Here is a 15,816-nt window from a genome sequence, read left to right as displayed (position 1 = left end):
GTAATTTTGAGAAGATTTTTTTTTAGTAATTTTTTATTCTGCCCCAGCTGATGTTTGAGCCAGCATGTCGCGGAGGAAGCAAGCGAAGCCTCAACATTTCCAATCCGACCCCGAAGTGGCCTCGCTCCCCCGGCGAGATGGTGAGTGCTCCGGCCCGCGCCGCGGACACACACGCGCACACACGTACTCGCACTCACACTCACGCACACTCGCACCCACGCACACGCGGCTGGCCCCCGCGCCCACCGCCCAGCCGCCGCGACCCGAATCACCATTTCGACTCCGCGATTTTTTTTTTTTTTTTTTTTTTTAATTTCAATTTGCCTTTGCTGGGCTTCCCCACCCCCAACCCCCCTGCCCCGAGGAAAGCAAACACTTCTCCAGGCAGGATCTTTCCGGAGTTGTTGGGTCCTCCTGCGGGGAGGAGAGAGGGCTCTCCGGCCTTGCTCCTGCGTCCCGGCTGTCCCCGGGAGCGGATCCCGGGACCCTCCGAGCTGCGGCCGGGGCAAGGGTGCCCGGCGGGGCGCGGGTGCGGACTGAGGCCGTCGGCGCCTGCCTGCGCGGTGCTCCACGCGCTCCCCGGCCCGCGCCCGAGGCCCAGCCTGGCCTCCGCCGCCCTGGTCCTGCTGCCTGCGGGAAGGAAGTTTACTTTGTGCTCCGGGCTGAACTTGGAACGTGGAGGGGAGCTCCCTGCGCGGCGCTCCCCCCTCCTTCCCCAGCGCTCCCACTCCTCCTGGGCCCGCGCCGCGGAATGGGGTGCCTGTGGGAGTTCGGAGTTCCAAGAAGATGGGAACCTGTATTGGGGCGACCGTGCCTGACACGCTGGGGTAGAGGCCGTGTTGGAGAGTGCTCTTTGCTGTCGGGTGCTCCCCAGACAGAGTGCAGGCGGACGGGGGAAAGTGTCGGGGTCCGGCCATCCCACTTGATCCCAGCATCTCTTCTCCCAACACATGCACACTCGGCGCCCCCAAGAAATCTTTAGACTCGGTCGGCTCCCGCTAAGGATCGTGGTACCTCGCACTTCCAGGAGTCGTAAGGGTCGTTCTTCAGAGCTGGACGTGGGGTGGGCTATCTAGCCACGAGGGAGTCCCCCTAAATCAGAGGCACTCGCTTCCTCCGATGGAGGCGACAACTGCCGGGTCCCAAAGGGAGTGAACAAGTCCAGAACAAAGTTTGTATGACGGAGCTAAGGCCGAGAATGGCAGAGATCCGGGCAGGGAATTGGCGGTAGAGAGGGCAGACACCTTGAATCCCTTTTTATCCCTAAAAAATATTACACTTTAGGGGCCTCCGAACTCCCAGGCCCAAGGCCGGAGGCGATGGAGCGGCGCCCGGGCTCGGTTCCCCGACACAGTGCTCGCCTCTCGGCTGCGGAGGTTCGAACGGCAACCCCGGAGCTGTCTCCGCGACTCGGAATGTCTCTCGGGGTGCTCCATTTTGGGGTATAGAGGAGGGAGCTGGACCCCGATAGGACTCGGAAGCCTGCCCTTTGGTCGGCACCTCAGTCCTCTAAACTCTGCGGCCGCCCGGCCCTCACGGTCCTCCGGTCCTTCCTTAGAGGCCTGCTTCTCTGCAGAGCTGGGGCGCAGGGACCCATGCAGAACCCAGGCGGAGAAGCCGAGGGGCTCCCACCCACTTCACCCCGGCTGTCGGGAAAGGGGACTCCTGTGGAGGGGGGTGATCCCTGTAAGAAAGGGGAGAGAACAGACACAGATGAAGATATTTGTGTACAATATTTGGCCCCCTCCACCCCAGTACTTTCTCAAGCTTCAAGCCTTATCCAGAGCCTCTGATTTCTCAGTCCCCTGAGAACCCGTGATCCCCGCTTTCCACCCCAGGCGAGACTGGGTGCTCAAGGTACAGAGAGGTGAAATTATCCAAGGCCGCTGCCACAGAATTTTTCCGGGTTTTCCCAGCTGGTTTCTTCTGCATCTCGTCCCCACACCATCTTTGCTAAAGTTTCTGGTGAGATCTTCCTCACTGTAATACTGTTCAAGTCAACAGTTTTTAAAGGACCAAACCTAAAGGGAGGAGAGGAAAGATTTATTTTTAAGTCTTTTTTTTTTTTTTTAAATTAATGTGTACTGATTTTACATATTTTCAAAAAAGAAAAAAAAAAGACTTGGGCTTCACAGAGAATTGATGCTTGCTAGATCTTTACCTTTTTCCTGTCGCCTTCGGTATCCGGAATTTTTAATAGTTAAGGCTTCTCATAAAGCGATAGCATAAAAGGAGTTCACTACCTCTGACCATTATTATTTATTAGGACTGTTTTTTTGGTTTATTTGGGCTTTGAGGTAAGTTAGTTAAGTTACATTAAGTTTCCTTTCTTTCTTTTTTCTCTTTCTTTTACTTTATTCCTTCCTTCCTTTCCTTTTTCTTTCTTTTTTATCCCCAAAAGCTGGTTCATTGTCCTAAGAAGGAGTAAACTGGTAGGGGCACCGTAGGAATCACTCCCCTCTCGGCCTCCCTTCTCACCTCTCCCCACCCCCCTCTATTTCTCCAGTTGTAATGGTTTTAGGTTATGACTGTTTTTACATGGTTGAACAATAAGTTTGGGAGAAACTGCCTAGAGGGTAGATTTTGTAATAGGGTTACAGGATTTAGTATGTTGTAATAATATTAGTACACAACTAATCCTCCTCCATGTCTGATTTTACAGGAGGGCCTTACACACGCCAATTCTTTTTATTTGGGAGTAGTTGTGAGATAGAGAACTGAGCAATCATGTCTCCAAGTTACCTTTAAAAAGTCCCCACCTTTCATGCGCTGTACCCAGCCACCCATTCTCCTGTCCGCACAGAACACACATTTTAAGGAGTCATTGGAGTTCTGTTTTTCAGTTTGCAGGTTTGTTTGTTTGTTTAATCTACATGAAAGTTGTTAAATTTTTAGAAGATTAACCTTCCTTAAACACTGTGGTTACTTTTTTTTTTTCTTTCTTGAGATGGGCTTAAAACATGGCAAAGGAAATGTTAAACCTATCAAATTAAACCTAGCTGGTGGTACCCTCAGCAGATGCTGGCACCTCCGATTTCATGACTTCGGTCCAGAGTGAGACCTAGAAAAGTTTGTAGGCCCCCCCGTTACAGTTGCCCTGAAAGAGCCACTCCCAAGGCTGGGAGCAGTCAGGCTTACTGCGCGGCATGTCACGCCTGTGTGTGTTTGAGCGTGTGCGTGCGTACAAAGAAAATCCGAGCTAGCCTCAGCAATCTCCAGGATAACTTCATCAGAACAAGTTCAAGAAAACAAGATCATTTGGTCAGTCTTACGATGTTCATATTTTAATTGTATTTTTGGTGCTGCTATATACTCTCCTAAAATAAACTAGGAGATTTTGACTGTTTCTTATGAAACCAAGAGTATGGCGCTTATTACTTGTCTTTTAAATGATATGCAACAAGTCTCGAATTACTTGTAGAAGGATGACTGCCACTGGGAAAATTATTTAGCAGGGTAAATAATTTTGAGGAAAGAGAACATTAGAATGTAATGATTTTGTATGTGGATTCTTTACTAGCAATTCGGATTTCAGGTGTGTGTGTATGTGTGTGTGTTGGCTTTTTCTTCCTTGGGTAGTGTTTTTTAAGATTCCTGGAACGACATGTTTGGCCCACTCATACTCCATTCATTTATTAAGAAAGTATTTCTGTGCCCAGCTTTTTCAAGGAAAAGATCATATTGGAAGAAAGATAAAAACATCATGAACTGCAGATATAACACTGCCTCTCATATAAAGTATCATTAAAAAATTCCTCTTATTTATATTAATAATGAAATTCTATTATTTACCAAAGTAATTTACTCATTGTGAGCAGCTTAATGGCAACACATTGATTTCTGGGCCCAAAAGGTTAGAGAGAACTATAATTAATTGCTTTTTTTGAAAAACTGACACCTGCATGATAAGGCAGTTGCAAAAAACTCCTGTTTAATCAGGCCTATTTTAAGTTTGTGGCATCATGGAAGATTTTGGATGAGAAAATGCAAGCTGTTTTGGGGGATTTGCTGGAGGCCTTACATACTTCCTAAAATGTTCCAAACAAACAAACACAAACAAGCGAAGGTGGAAGGACAGGAGAGAGCGTGCGTGAAAGTGAATTTGTGATACCGAAGGTTTTGTGGTTTATTTTACATCCAGGTTCACCTATGGTTTATAGGCACGAGTGTCAATTTATAGGTTATTCTTTGGGGACTTTATTTCATTTCTTTCTGCTTTGGCAGGTAGCAAGTTGTCTTGACCCACAGTCCTTTGGAAAGGAAAAATCTGAATTTTCAAGGCAGATCTCTCATGGAAAAGCGGGTGGGGGGGGGGGTGGGAATCAGGTAGACCAGCAGTTCACTTTTTGGAATTGAGAAAAGCCAAGCTCAGTGGAGTAGCCAGAACTAATTCCTTCTGCAGACTTAATTCGGTTTTTCTAAGGTACCTCCTGATACCGCTCACCCAGTCTTCCCAAATATTCTTAGATTACCAAAAGGGCAGTCATGGAGCATTTGAAGGGAGGAGGTGGTAAATTATCCCAAGAACCAGCACCCCTCCCCCTCCAAAAGAAAAAAGTCGCTGTGCCAGGCTTTGGAAAACGTAGATGTGTCGAGCTGTTTTAACCTTTGCTAGCCTCCTCCCATGCAGAGGTGACAAGGTCCAGATCATAATATGTCCTTCAGTATCTTCCCAGTGACCCCCAAATTGAGTCTTGCTAGTCACTTAGCAGGAAGTTCGGAGTTTATTTTAGTTTCACCTTATCAGCTTGGCTTCTTTTCCTAACCTTATTCCCCTGTCACCCTCAGATGCCAGACCCCCAAAGGGGAAGATTGACAGGTAGTTCCCATAGCTCAGTTTTACCCTCAGACAACAGGGATCTAGTTTCTTGTGCCTTTGCCAATGTTTATGTAGTCAAAGTTTAGATCTCGCCTTAAGCAGTCTCTTTTACGCGTCACTGGAAGAGGAAAGCCACAAAGAAGTTTTTGAACAAACCCTTGCAACTGGAACCCCATCTAGTGTTCAGTTTGATTCATCCAAGGGGAAGATATTTTCCCCCTTTCATTTATTGTGTACATTAGGTGGGCTGGTATCAGGATTTTCAAAGGACTGTCTTGTCCATGTTGTTATTTTGTCAGAGATTTCCCCTTGTATTCTTCCACTGGAGAACACGCTAATCCCAGTCAGAACACTGAGGGGACTTGAAGGGAGCCAGTAAAATGTGTCATCTGGCTACAGATCTCACAGAAGAAACTTAAGACATTACAGAAAATATGCAGAGCATATGTGGCGGTGTTTAAATTGCTGTGGAATCTCAAGCTGAACATTTAGATGCAGGTTTTTCCCAGGTCTGTACAAGAAAAAGAAAAAAAGAGAGAAAAACCAATCAATCAGAAATGTTTGTGATAGCCTTTCAAAATTGGTCTACCAAAAGGAACAGCCAGTTAAAACTATAGGCTCCAAGATCATAATCTTGTGGGGTTTTGTTAAAAAACGTTAATGTGATCTGAAGGTACTGGGAAGTCAAGCGAAGGGTCTTTCTGAGAAGCTCCAAAAAGAGAAAACTCAGCGTGGTACAGTAGGGCTGTTGTTTTGTTTTGTTTTCCTGGCTGGCTAAACCTTTCAGCATGGGGCATAGTTTTATTTTTGTTTTCTCAGCAGACAGATATACTGGAACACTTCAATTTTCTGCCTCCCATTCTGCAGTGTTTAGTTCAGATGATGAAAAGCTGACATATTCGAATTGGGCATCAAGAACCTAAATAGTACAATGAAAACTAAAACATCTGGGATTTTCATATAAATTGGATAAAGCTATAAGATCACCTCTTCCTCTGGCCCAGAGGGGGTAAAAGAAACCCAGAACATTCCAAAAATCTTTTGGTGTGTACATACTTAGAAAACCACCTCTTCTTAAATTTTCCTGTATGACCACGATGACAAAATTAATTTGAATGCATAATCCATAGAAGAGGAACTAGAATATTGTTTTTACTATAGTACATGGAACAAGGCAACTGTATTTACTATAATGGGGTCACCAGTTGCAATCTTGTGTAACAGATTATTGAGAGATACAAGATAGCCGGACGGTCAAAAAAATGAATTAGAATATGTTAGTTTGTGATGTGAGTGTGTGTGTGTGCATCTTATTACAACTTAAAATATTCCTTTTGGTAGTTAAAGATTCAAACTAGACCTCATGTTTTATCCTTTTTTTTTTTTTTCTTTTCATATAAAGCTGTTTCATTGGAATTCTGTTCAGAAGGCAGATGGATTTAAAGTTAAGAACTATTATAATGTAGCGACACCTGCTTTTGAAATAAATCAAAATAGGTATCAGAATTTTTTTTTTTTTTGGTGTTCATAAACATCAGGAAATTAAATTAGTTGACTCTACAGTGAGATCAAATGTCAGCTTATTAAAATGTTGTGAAAATCTGAGCTAAAATATGGGCAGCTTTTTTAACACAGTCTCTTTCTTAGAAGCAAGCAGGCACTTATTTTTAAGTGTCTGTATTTTCCTTCCAGTTAGCACAACCCTAAATATAAAAATGTTCAGGTCGAAAAACTTGAAAATTCTCAAGTGAGTCTTGAAGCAGCACAAATGCAGAATTGGAGCACAGGAAGGTAATAATCAGCTAAATCCTGTAAAGTAACCTTTTTTAAATTTTCTCTATATTATGAGAATATCAGATGTTTGCAAGTTATAAAGAATTAAAAATGCCCTTTAATCGTGAGCACAGATGTGCTAAATATTTGAAGCAACTACATTGTAATGTGTACAATTGATGAAGTCAGTTTTCTGATTTCCCTTGCTAGTTATTTAGTTCTGAATCTGTCATTATTTGTCTAAGCCCAGCTGACCAAGCAAAACTGTGTTTTAAAGTGGCTTTATGTTTTGATAAATGTGAGCTGGTTGAAAAGTATTTTCCACTGAATGCAGAGCTTAATAGAACATGCTGACATAATAGTTTTAATGCATTTTGTTGAAAATGTGTGAACAAACAGAATAGCTTTTGTTCCTTCATAATTGGCTGTAAAAGTAGATGGAAACATAACCATTACATATGGAAATGTGCAAAGAGAAAGAAATAACATTTCGGTTGAATATATTAGGAACTGCATTTCCTATTTTAAAATAAGCATCTGAAATGGATGCATCATTTAAAATTGGTTGTCAAAATAAGAAGCTTTAAACAGAATTTTTGTCACATTATTTTCGTCCCCAGTTAAGCAACAGTTTAACTTTAGCGAATTTCGTTTAATATTTTGTTTACATTATTTTTAAGTAAAGCGAGAGACAGAGCTTAAAACAGCACCTTGAATGTGCAGAGGAATCCTGTGCCAATTAGGATGATTAAACATTAAATTAAAACTGAATCATTATTGGTATTTTCTGCTCCAACCAAGATTTGTTTGGTATTGTTAATGCATTTTGCACTATACCCTTACGGAGATTAAAAGATGGGTATTAGGGAAGCTAGCTTGTTAAGTATAACTTAGCTACTCAAATAACCCTCCCAATGAATAAAGTGTGCATACATTTGGCATACTTTACCAGGGCTTCTAATCATCTGCGGCATCACTCAAGGCAAACAGAGTTAAGGAATTTTCAGAAGTTAGTATTTGGGTATTAATTATATTTTCTGGAATGTAAAACTACTCAAGCTTTTTTGTATTTTGTGTGTTTTTTTTTTTTATGTTTACTGCAAAGAGGCAAATGGCTGACTCTTTTGACTCAACTCTAAGTTTACCGAAAAAAGCGGCATTTTGATTTTGCATTTATTCATATTTGCTATTAGTTTTTTTTTTTTTCCCTGCAAGTTTTCTGGGAGATTCAATTTGGAAGTCATGGAAACTTAACTATTATCTGATTCAGTTCTGCAGAAAAGCATGCAGGGAGGTAATCCTTGAATTAAACAGTTTTTTTTTTTTTTTTCACAGCCTACGGAGATGACCACACACCATTTGTACAACAGAAGTTGGTGTTCCCCATGCTGGGCAAACAATGGGACGCCATCCTGTCTTTGAATAGGATGTTAGCTTGGAGTTGGAGATTTTTATGTTTAATTTACAAATGGATCTTAGTGAGAAGAAATCTGAGCAACCAGTGGAAACAAACATGAAATAAAGGGATTTTATAATGAAAGGTTCGGGACAATCTGTTAAACAATTGATAACAGTTAAGAGCAAACTGTTTTTAAAGGCATTTCAGACAAGGAGAATTGCAAAGCATTTCCAAACTAGAAAACAAGAATGATTTCTTCACTTCCCCTTAACTGCACATCTTTCTTTAAGTTGATATTTAATCAGAAATGTAAATCTTGTGCCAGTTTTTATAGATAGAAAGAGCACTTTTGATGAAATATTTACAGGCATAATGTTGCCATTTGGAGCATAGTGGCATATATTCCTTGATTAGTGGGATGGTAGCCAGTTGCATTCTTTAATTTTAAAAATAAACATGCCACAGCCTGATATATAGGTGCCAGGCAGGCCTTGCAACGGATTTTGATCATTGTGTTTCTCGTGTGTGTGAGTGTGTGTCTGTGTCTCATTGTTTTCTCTTGTATTCAGCTGAGTCTTGAGTGTCCAGAGGATTTGTTACTGATGTGGCTAAAGTGTGTTTGTCACGGATCAGACGTAGCTCAGGTTCCAGGTAGGGTCTGGAGGTGATTTTCAAGTTGTCAGTCTTCACCTTGGTGATAGCCATTTTTTTTTCCCCTTGTCAACCACTGATTGGAACCTGAATGACTACAAATTAGTTTAGTGACAGAACAAACTGTCACAGATATCTTTGAATCAGGTGAAAATGAATAAGGTTGACAGAAACTCAAGAGCCTAATAAGTCCTCAGGATGGTGGCTGGACCCTCTCTGGATGGATGAGTAGACAATAAGGTGTATAAAATATTGGAAATCAATATTTTGCTATGGAATTTCATTATGCACCAATGTCTGCAGTTCATAGTATTTTATATTTTGATGGATTACCTGAAGGCCGCGGCTCTCGGAGATACCAGATTGATAGGGAGTCCTCCAACAGCCTTAACATTTAATCAAGAACGTTCTTAAGGAATATTGATTGGTTTTCTGGGGCCATAGTTTTCTGAGTTTCACAGGGAGGAAAGAGTTGATCCACCCCCATTCTCTCTTTTTTTGAAGTCCTGGATGACTCTGGGTGTCCTGGCTTCGTTGCTAACCCTGCTCCTTTTCATGTTTGCAGGAGACACAGAGAAGGGTCAACCCAACCGCACCACTAAGAGCAAGGATGCCCACGTCTGCGGCCGGTGCTGCGCCGAGTTCTTCGAATTGTCAGATCTTCTGCTCCACAAGAAGAACTGTACTAAAAATCAATTAGTTCTCATCGTAAATGAAAGTCCAGCCTCCCCACCTGAAACCTTCTCAAGCCCCAGCCCCCCTCCTGATCATCCCCAGGAACAAATGAATGACACGTCTAACAAAACAGAGCAAGCAGAGTGCAGCGACCTGGCGGAAGCCCAGGCACCGGCCAGGGACGAGTCCATGGAGGTGGAGGCCCCGGCAGCTCCCAAAGGCACCAGTGGGCCCCTGAGTGGCGGTGGGGACGGCAGTGTCCCCCCTAGCTGCAGCAGCAGCAGCTCCGGGGCAGGTACCTCAGCGATCACAACCTCTCTACCTCAACTCGGGGACCTGACAACACTGGGCAACTTCTCCGTGATCAACAGCAACGTCATCATCGAGAACCTCCAGAGCACCAAGGTGGCAGTGGCCCAGTTCTCCCAGGAAGCGAGGTGCAGTGGAGCCTCGGGGGGCAAGCTGGCCGTCCCGGCCCTGATGGAGCAGCTCTTAGCTCTGCAGCAGCAGCAGATCCACCAGCTGCAACTGATCGAACAGATTCGTCACCAAATATTGCTGCTGGCTTCTCAGAACGCAGACCTGCCAACCTCTTCCAGCCCTTCTCCAGGTACTTTACGAACATCTGCCAACCCCTTGTCCACCCTCAGTTCCCATTTATCTCAGCAGCTGGCTGCGGCAGCTGGGTTAGCACAGAGCCTCGCGAGCCAATCTGCCAGCATCAGCGGTGTGAAACAGCTCCCCCCCATCCAGCTACCTCAGAGCAGTTCCGGCAACACCATCGCCCCCCCACACAGCGGCTCTTCCCCCAACGTTCACATATTGGCGGCGGCAGTTCCCACCCCATCCTCGGAAAAAGTGGCTTCGAGCGCGGGCGCCTCCCACACCAGCAACCCCGCGGCCTCTGCCTCATCCTCACCAGCTTTTGCAATAAGCAGTCTGTTGAGTCCTGCATCTAATCCACTTCTACCTCAGCCGGCCCCCGCTAACTCGGTTTTCCCCAGCCCTTTGCCCAACATTGGAACGACAGCAGAGGATTTAAACCCCTTGTCCGCCTTGGCCCAGCAAAGAAAAAGCAAGCCACCAAATGTCACCGCCTTCGAAGCCAAGAGCGCTTCGGATGAGGCGTTCTTCAAACACAAGTGCAGGTTCTGTGCTAAGGTCTTCGGGAGCGACAGTGCCTTGCAGATCCACCTTCGCTCCCACACCGGAGAGAGGCCATTCAAGTGTAACATCTGCGGGAACAGGTTCTCCACCAAGGGGAACCTCAAAGTCCACTTTCAGCGCCACAAAGAGAAGTACCCTCACATCCAGATGAACCCCTACCCCGTGCCTGAGCATTTGGACAACATACCCACCAGTACCGGCATCCCCTACGGCATGTCCATCCCTCCAGAAAAGCCGGTCACCAGCTGGCTAGACACCAAACCCGTCCTGCCCACCCTGACCACTTCTGTCGGCCTGCCGTTGCCCCCCACCCTCCCGAACCTCCCCCCCTTCATCAAGACCGAAGAGCCAGCCCCCATCCCCATCAGCCATTCTGCCGCCAGCCCCCCGGGCTCCGTCACAAGCGACTCCGGGGCCCCCGAGCCGGCTGTGAGAAACCCAGGTGGGCTCCCGGAGGAAGCGGAAGGCCCCACTGCGCCCCCTTCCAGCGGCAAAAGCGAAGAGAGCGGTATGGTCCCCAGCTCGGCCCCAGCCCCGAACGCCGGCGTGCTGAGCTCCCTAGCGTCTGACGGTGGTCCGGGCAGTGCCTCGACTTTCACCAACCCTCTGTTGCCGCTCATGTCGGAGCAGTTCAAGGCGAAGTTTCCTTTTGGGGGACTCTTGGACTCAGCCCAGGCCTCAGAGACATCCAAGCTTCAGCAACTGGTCGAAAACATTGACAAGAAGGCCACAGACCCCAATGAGTGCATCATCTGCCACCGGGTCCTCAGTTGTCAGAGCGCCTTGAAGATGCACTACCGCACCCACACCGGGGAGAGGCCCTTCAAGTGTAAGATCTGCGGCCGGGCTTTCACCACGAAAGGGAACCTAAAGACCCACTATAGCGTCCATCGAGCTATGCCCCCGCTCAGAGTCCAGCATTCCTGCCCCATCTGCCAGAAGAAGTTCACGAACGCCGTGGTCCTACAGCAGCACATCCGAATGCACATGGGGGGCCAGATCCCCAACACCCCGGTCCCTGACAGCTACCCCGAGTCCATGGAGTCCGACACGGGCTCCTTTGATGAGAAAAATTTTGATGACCTAGACACCTTCTCCGATGAAAACATGGAAGACTGTCCCGAGGGCAGCATCCCGGACACGCCCAAGTCCGCAGACGCGTCCCAAGACAGCCTGTCTTCCTCGCCTTTGCCTCTAGAGATGTCGAGCATCGCCGCTTTGGAAAATCAGATGAAGATGATCAACGCCGGCCTGGCAGAGCAGCTGCAGGCCAGCCTGAAGTCAGTGGAGAACGGGTCAGTCGAGGGGGACGTCCTGACCAACGATTCGTCCTCAGTGGGTGGGGACATGGAGAGCCAAAGTGCAGGCAGCCCGGCCATCTCAGAGTCTACCTCCTCCATGCAGGCTCTGTCCCCATCCAACAGCACCCAGGAATTCCACAAGTCACCCAGCGCCGAGGAGAAGCCGCAGAGAGCAGGGGCAAGTGAGTTTGCCAACTGTTTGTCTCCCGCCCCAGTGAATGGTGGGGCTCTGGATTTGACATCTAGTCACACAGAGAAAATCATCAAAGAAGATTCTTTGGGAATCCTCTTTCCTTTCAGAGACCGGGGTAAATTTAAAAACACTGCTTGCGACATTTGTGGCAAAACCTTTGCTTGTCAGAGTGCCTTGGACATTCACTACAGAAGTCATACCAAAGAGAGACCATTTATTTGCACAGTCTGCAATCGTGGCTTTTCCACCAAGGGTAATTTGAAGCAACACATGTTGACACATCAGATGCGGGATCTACCATCACAGCTCTTTGAGCCCAGTTCCAACCTTGGCCCCAATCAGAACTCGGCGGTGATACCCGCCAACTCGTTGGCATCTCTCATCAAGACAGAGGTCAACGGCTTCGTGCATGTGACTCCTCAGGACAGTAAGGACACCCCCACCAGTCACGTCCCTTCTGGGCCTCTGTCATCCTCTGCCACGTCCCCAGTTCTGCTCCCAGCTCTGCCCAGGAGAACCCCCAAACAGCACTACTGCAACACGTGTGGTAAGACCTTCTCCTCGTCGAGTGCCCTGCAGATTCACGAGAGAACTCACACTGGAGAGAAACCCTTTGCTTGCACTATTTGTGGAAGAGCTTTCACAACAAAAGGCAATCTTAAGGTACTTCACTCCATCTGCACCTCACCCACACCCACCCCAGCAGCCTTCTTTCTTTCGAGGCCATTGAGGGTTTGTAAGGCACACCCCCAGAGTCTTTGGTCCAGACAGTCAGGGGGCGAGTTCTTGCGAGAGAACCTGCTGCCACATGGCTTATCTGGAGAATTGTGGGTGTCTATGCAGGTCAGGATCATGGCAGGGGCCAGGGCAGGCTGCAGCCTGCTGAACATCAGAGCGCCTTGAATAATTTGGTACCTAAGGGAAGCAGCGGCCTGGCCGTGTTGTCTCGCTAAGTGCACCTAATGAATTGCTCTACCTACCAGGTCAGACAGCCCCGCGTTGCCACGGGGTATTGATTAAAGACCTCCATGTGGCCTGTGTGCTGCCCATATCACTGAATAATTACACTTCTCCTCTGCGTGGGCATCTATTTTTTTCATAACTCTGCAGTCCAGCGTGGTTTGTCTTTCTAAAAACAGTAACGTCACCACTCTGCTAATGGGTATTATGATAATTGATCATACAACATTTCCTACTGATATGTGTTGGAAAGAAAGCAAATATGCTTAAGTTCTAGAGCAACAGTTGAGCGCTCTTACTGTGCACATTTTTCTGTTGACAGAGTATTTCTCTAGAGATTGCTGCCAGTAATGCAAGATGAATAATTACTTTCTGGCTTTTTCGCTCCACACACAGGCCCTCCATTGGGCAATCAGTGAGGGGCACTCTCTTCCCATCTGAAAAGGACATTTATAGGGTAAAGGGTGTCAGATACAATACTTGCCATGGCAATGAGAGTGGACATAACAATTCTCACCCTGAAAGGAGCTATCTGCAACTGACTGGCTTGCTCAAGGCCATTATAAGCTAAATACAGGTAATAAAAAAGGAGTAAGTAAGGCATCCTTGCCCAGGCAGAGGAGAGGCGGACCAGGGTTGCAGAGAGTGGACACCTTATTACTAGCAGACTGGAGTGGACAGTTCTTGTTACCCTTCCCACTGTCCGGCATGTAATAAGAATAGACACTGCGGCCACTGGCCCTGTCGAGTGTTGGGATGTGAGTTGAGACAGATTCAACTATTAAGCTTCTCCATTCTCTCTCCCCCGTCTTTTTTCTCTTCTCCCTCCATCCCTTCCTCCCCCCATCCCAGGTACACATGGGCACTCACATGTGGAATAGCACCCCCGCCCGCCGGGGTCGCCGGCTCTCTGTGGATGGCCCTATGACATTTCTAGGAGGCAATCCCGTCAAGTTCCCAGAAATGTTCCAGAAGGATTTGGCGGCCAGGTCAGGAAGTGGGGATCCTTCCAGTTTCTGGAATCAGTACGCAGCCGCGCTTTCCAACGGGCTGGCGATGAAGGCCAACGAGATCTCCGTCATTCAGAATGGGGGCATCCCTCCAATTCCTGGAAGCCTGGGCAGTGGAAGCAGCTCACCTATTAGTGGGCTGACGGGAAACCTGGAGAAGCTCCAGAGCTCAGAGCCCAGCGCACCCCTGGCTGGCCTGGAGAAGATGGCAAGCAGTGAGAACGGAACCAACTTCCGTTTCACCCGCTTCGTGGAAGACAGCAAAGAGATTGTCACAAGTTAAAGGCCCTTTGGCTGGAGAGGGAGCATCCCCCATTCAGAATGAGACCCACGGTTGCTTCCTCCTCCTTGCCCTGTCCCTCCCAAACCTTCTGGTTCCCCCACAGCGCCCCCCCCCCCCAACCCCAGATCTCTGAACTACAACCTTCTGAAGACATTCTTTTGTACCTTGTTCAACTTCTAGAGTTCTAAGAAAGCTTATTTATTAGTGATATAACCTGGCTTTGCAAACAGAATGCAAGCATTAACTTTGGTCTTCTGTATTTTTGGACTAAATACTAATGACTAGAGTCCTGTAAACTTGCTGTAACATTTATGGCAATTGCAAGTTGCCCTGCTAGGCGGTCTTAATCTGGCATTAACTTATTTTCTATATCCAGTTTAATATGAATCTGGTGTTGATGCAATGCCTCAGTGATGCATTAGATCTCTAATAAAATCTGTATATAAATGTATACTTTGATCCTGCTGGAAAATTTTATCAGCAAACACATTGTCTAATCTTTCAAAACAAATTTAAGGAAAGGACTGAAAGTACAGACTGAACTGTGTGGTTCTTTGAAAGGTTTGGGTTTTTTTGGGGGGGGGTTTTGTTTTGATTCTAAAATTCAACCTGCTTATTTTTTTTTTTTTTTTGTAGATTTAACCCTTTCCGTTTTGAACTGCTATTTGTATTGTGCTTTTTACTTGAGTCGTCCTCAATGTTAATAAGTTTCTGTACAGTGATAAGCACGCAGAATTCTTTAGAGAAAAATACAAGTGTTGTTTTGGTAGTTGAAACTAAGACGTAACATTTTGCCTTGTAGGTATATTCACAATAGAAAATGTGTGCTGGAATTTCACAATGCTGCTAAGAATAGCATCTTGAACAACCTTCAGTGGAGAAAATGTAGATGCTCTTGTATATACAAAAAGAAATATCACTTTCATTAAAATGTACATATGTTCCTTACAAGAGCAAATGCTTCTTCTTGATCAAGAGAGCAGGTATAGTGTTTGTTTATTTTGTATTAGGTATGGAAGGAAAAAAAAAAATGGACTGTTACATGCACTTTCTTGGAAAGTTGAAAGGAAGGGGGGGGTCCAATTTCTTTAACATTTAATACTTACTAACAACAGAGATACTGTAATTTTACTCAAGTAATCAAATACATTTTTTTTTGCAACAGATAAAACAATATACTGTGTCTGTGTTTTTAGAGTGCATTTCTATTTAGCCAGGTCCCAAAATGTATTTTAGCATTTCCCCAGGCACCAGTAAATTGTGTATGTATTTCTCTCTCTCTCTAAATAAGGAATTGTAAAAGGCATAACAGAAACAGGTTTGCATGAGCATGTGTTTTCTTTTTCTCTTTATTTTTTTTTTTTAATTTGGAGGCTCTAGATATTCTCCCAATATCAATTACTTGTTTGGCTACTCTTCCTACAAACTTTCTGCCCCCAAGAAAAAGGAAAAAAATGGTGTGAAATAAAAAGTTGGTATAGGAGGTTCCATCGGGCCAGGTAAGTTTCCTTAAGCAGGACATTCGTGGCCTTGGAGACTTTGGCTTTATTTCTCCTGTTCCGGTGGTTTCACTTCCCTTGATTCA

At 45.9% G+C, this 15,816-nt stretch overlaps 1 protein-coding gene across 1 annotated transcript; it reads left to right on the top strand.

Moving 5' to 3' along the window:
* SALL1 (spalt like transcription factor 1) lies at positions 1 to 15,468 on the top strand. The gene is made up of 3 exons (XM_061138496.1): positions 1 to 140; positions 9,208 to 12,641; positions 13,791 to 15,468. Exons 1-3 carry the CDS (start codon positions 65 to 67, stop codon positions 14,229 to 14,231), a joined length of 3,951 nt encoding a protein of 1,316 aa, XP_060994479.1. The 5' UTR covers positions 1 to 64; the 3' UTR covers positions 14,232 to 15,468.
* The last annotated feature ends 348 nt before the right edge of the window (positions 15,469 to 15,816 follow it).

This window comes from Dama dama, chromosome 4 (assembly GCF_033118175.1).
Source record: "Dama dama isolate Ldn47 chromosome 4, ASM3311817v1, whole genome shotgun sequence".
In the NCBI taxonomy this organism is placed as follows: domain Eukaryota; kingdom Metazoa; phylum Chordata; class Mammalia; order Artiodactyla; family Cervidae; genus Dama; species Dama dama.
The sequence above is the reverse complement of the archived record's forward strand: the minus strand, read 5'-3'. Positions and strand labels throughout refer to the sequence as shown.

Excerpts from the sequence above, each read along its gene's own strand:
- SALL1 (XM_061138496.1), top strand. The coding sequence starts at position 65 with ATGTCGCGGAGGAAGCAAGCGAAGCCTCAACATTTCCAATCCGACCCC. Across the intron at positions 141-9,207 it reads CTCGCTCCCCCGGCGAGATG|GAGACACAGAGAAGGGTCAA; the intron begins GTGAGTGCTCCG and ends TCATGTTTGCAG. Across the intron at positions 12,642-13,790 it reads CAACAAAAGGCAATCTTAAG|GTACACATGGGCACTCACAT; the intron begins GTACTTCACTCC and ends CCCCCATCCCAG.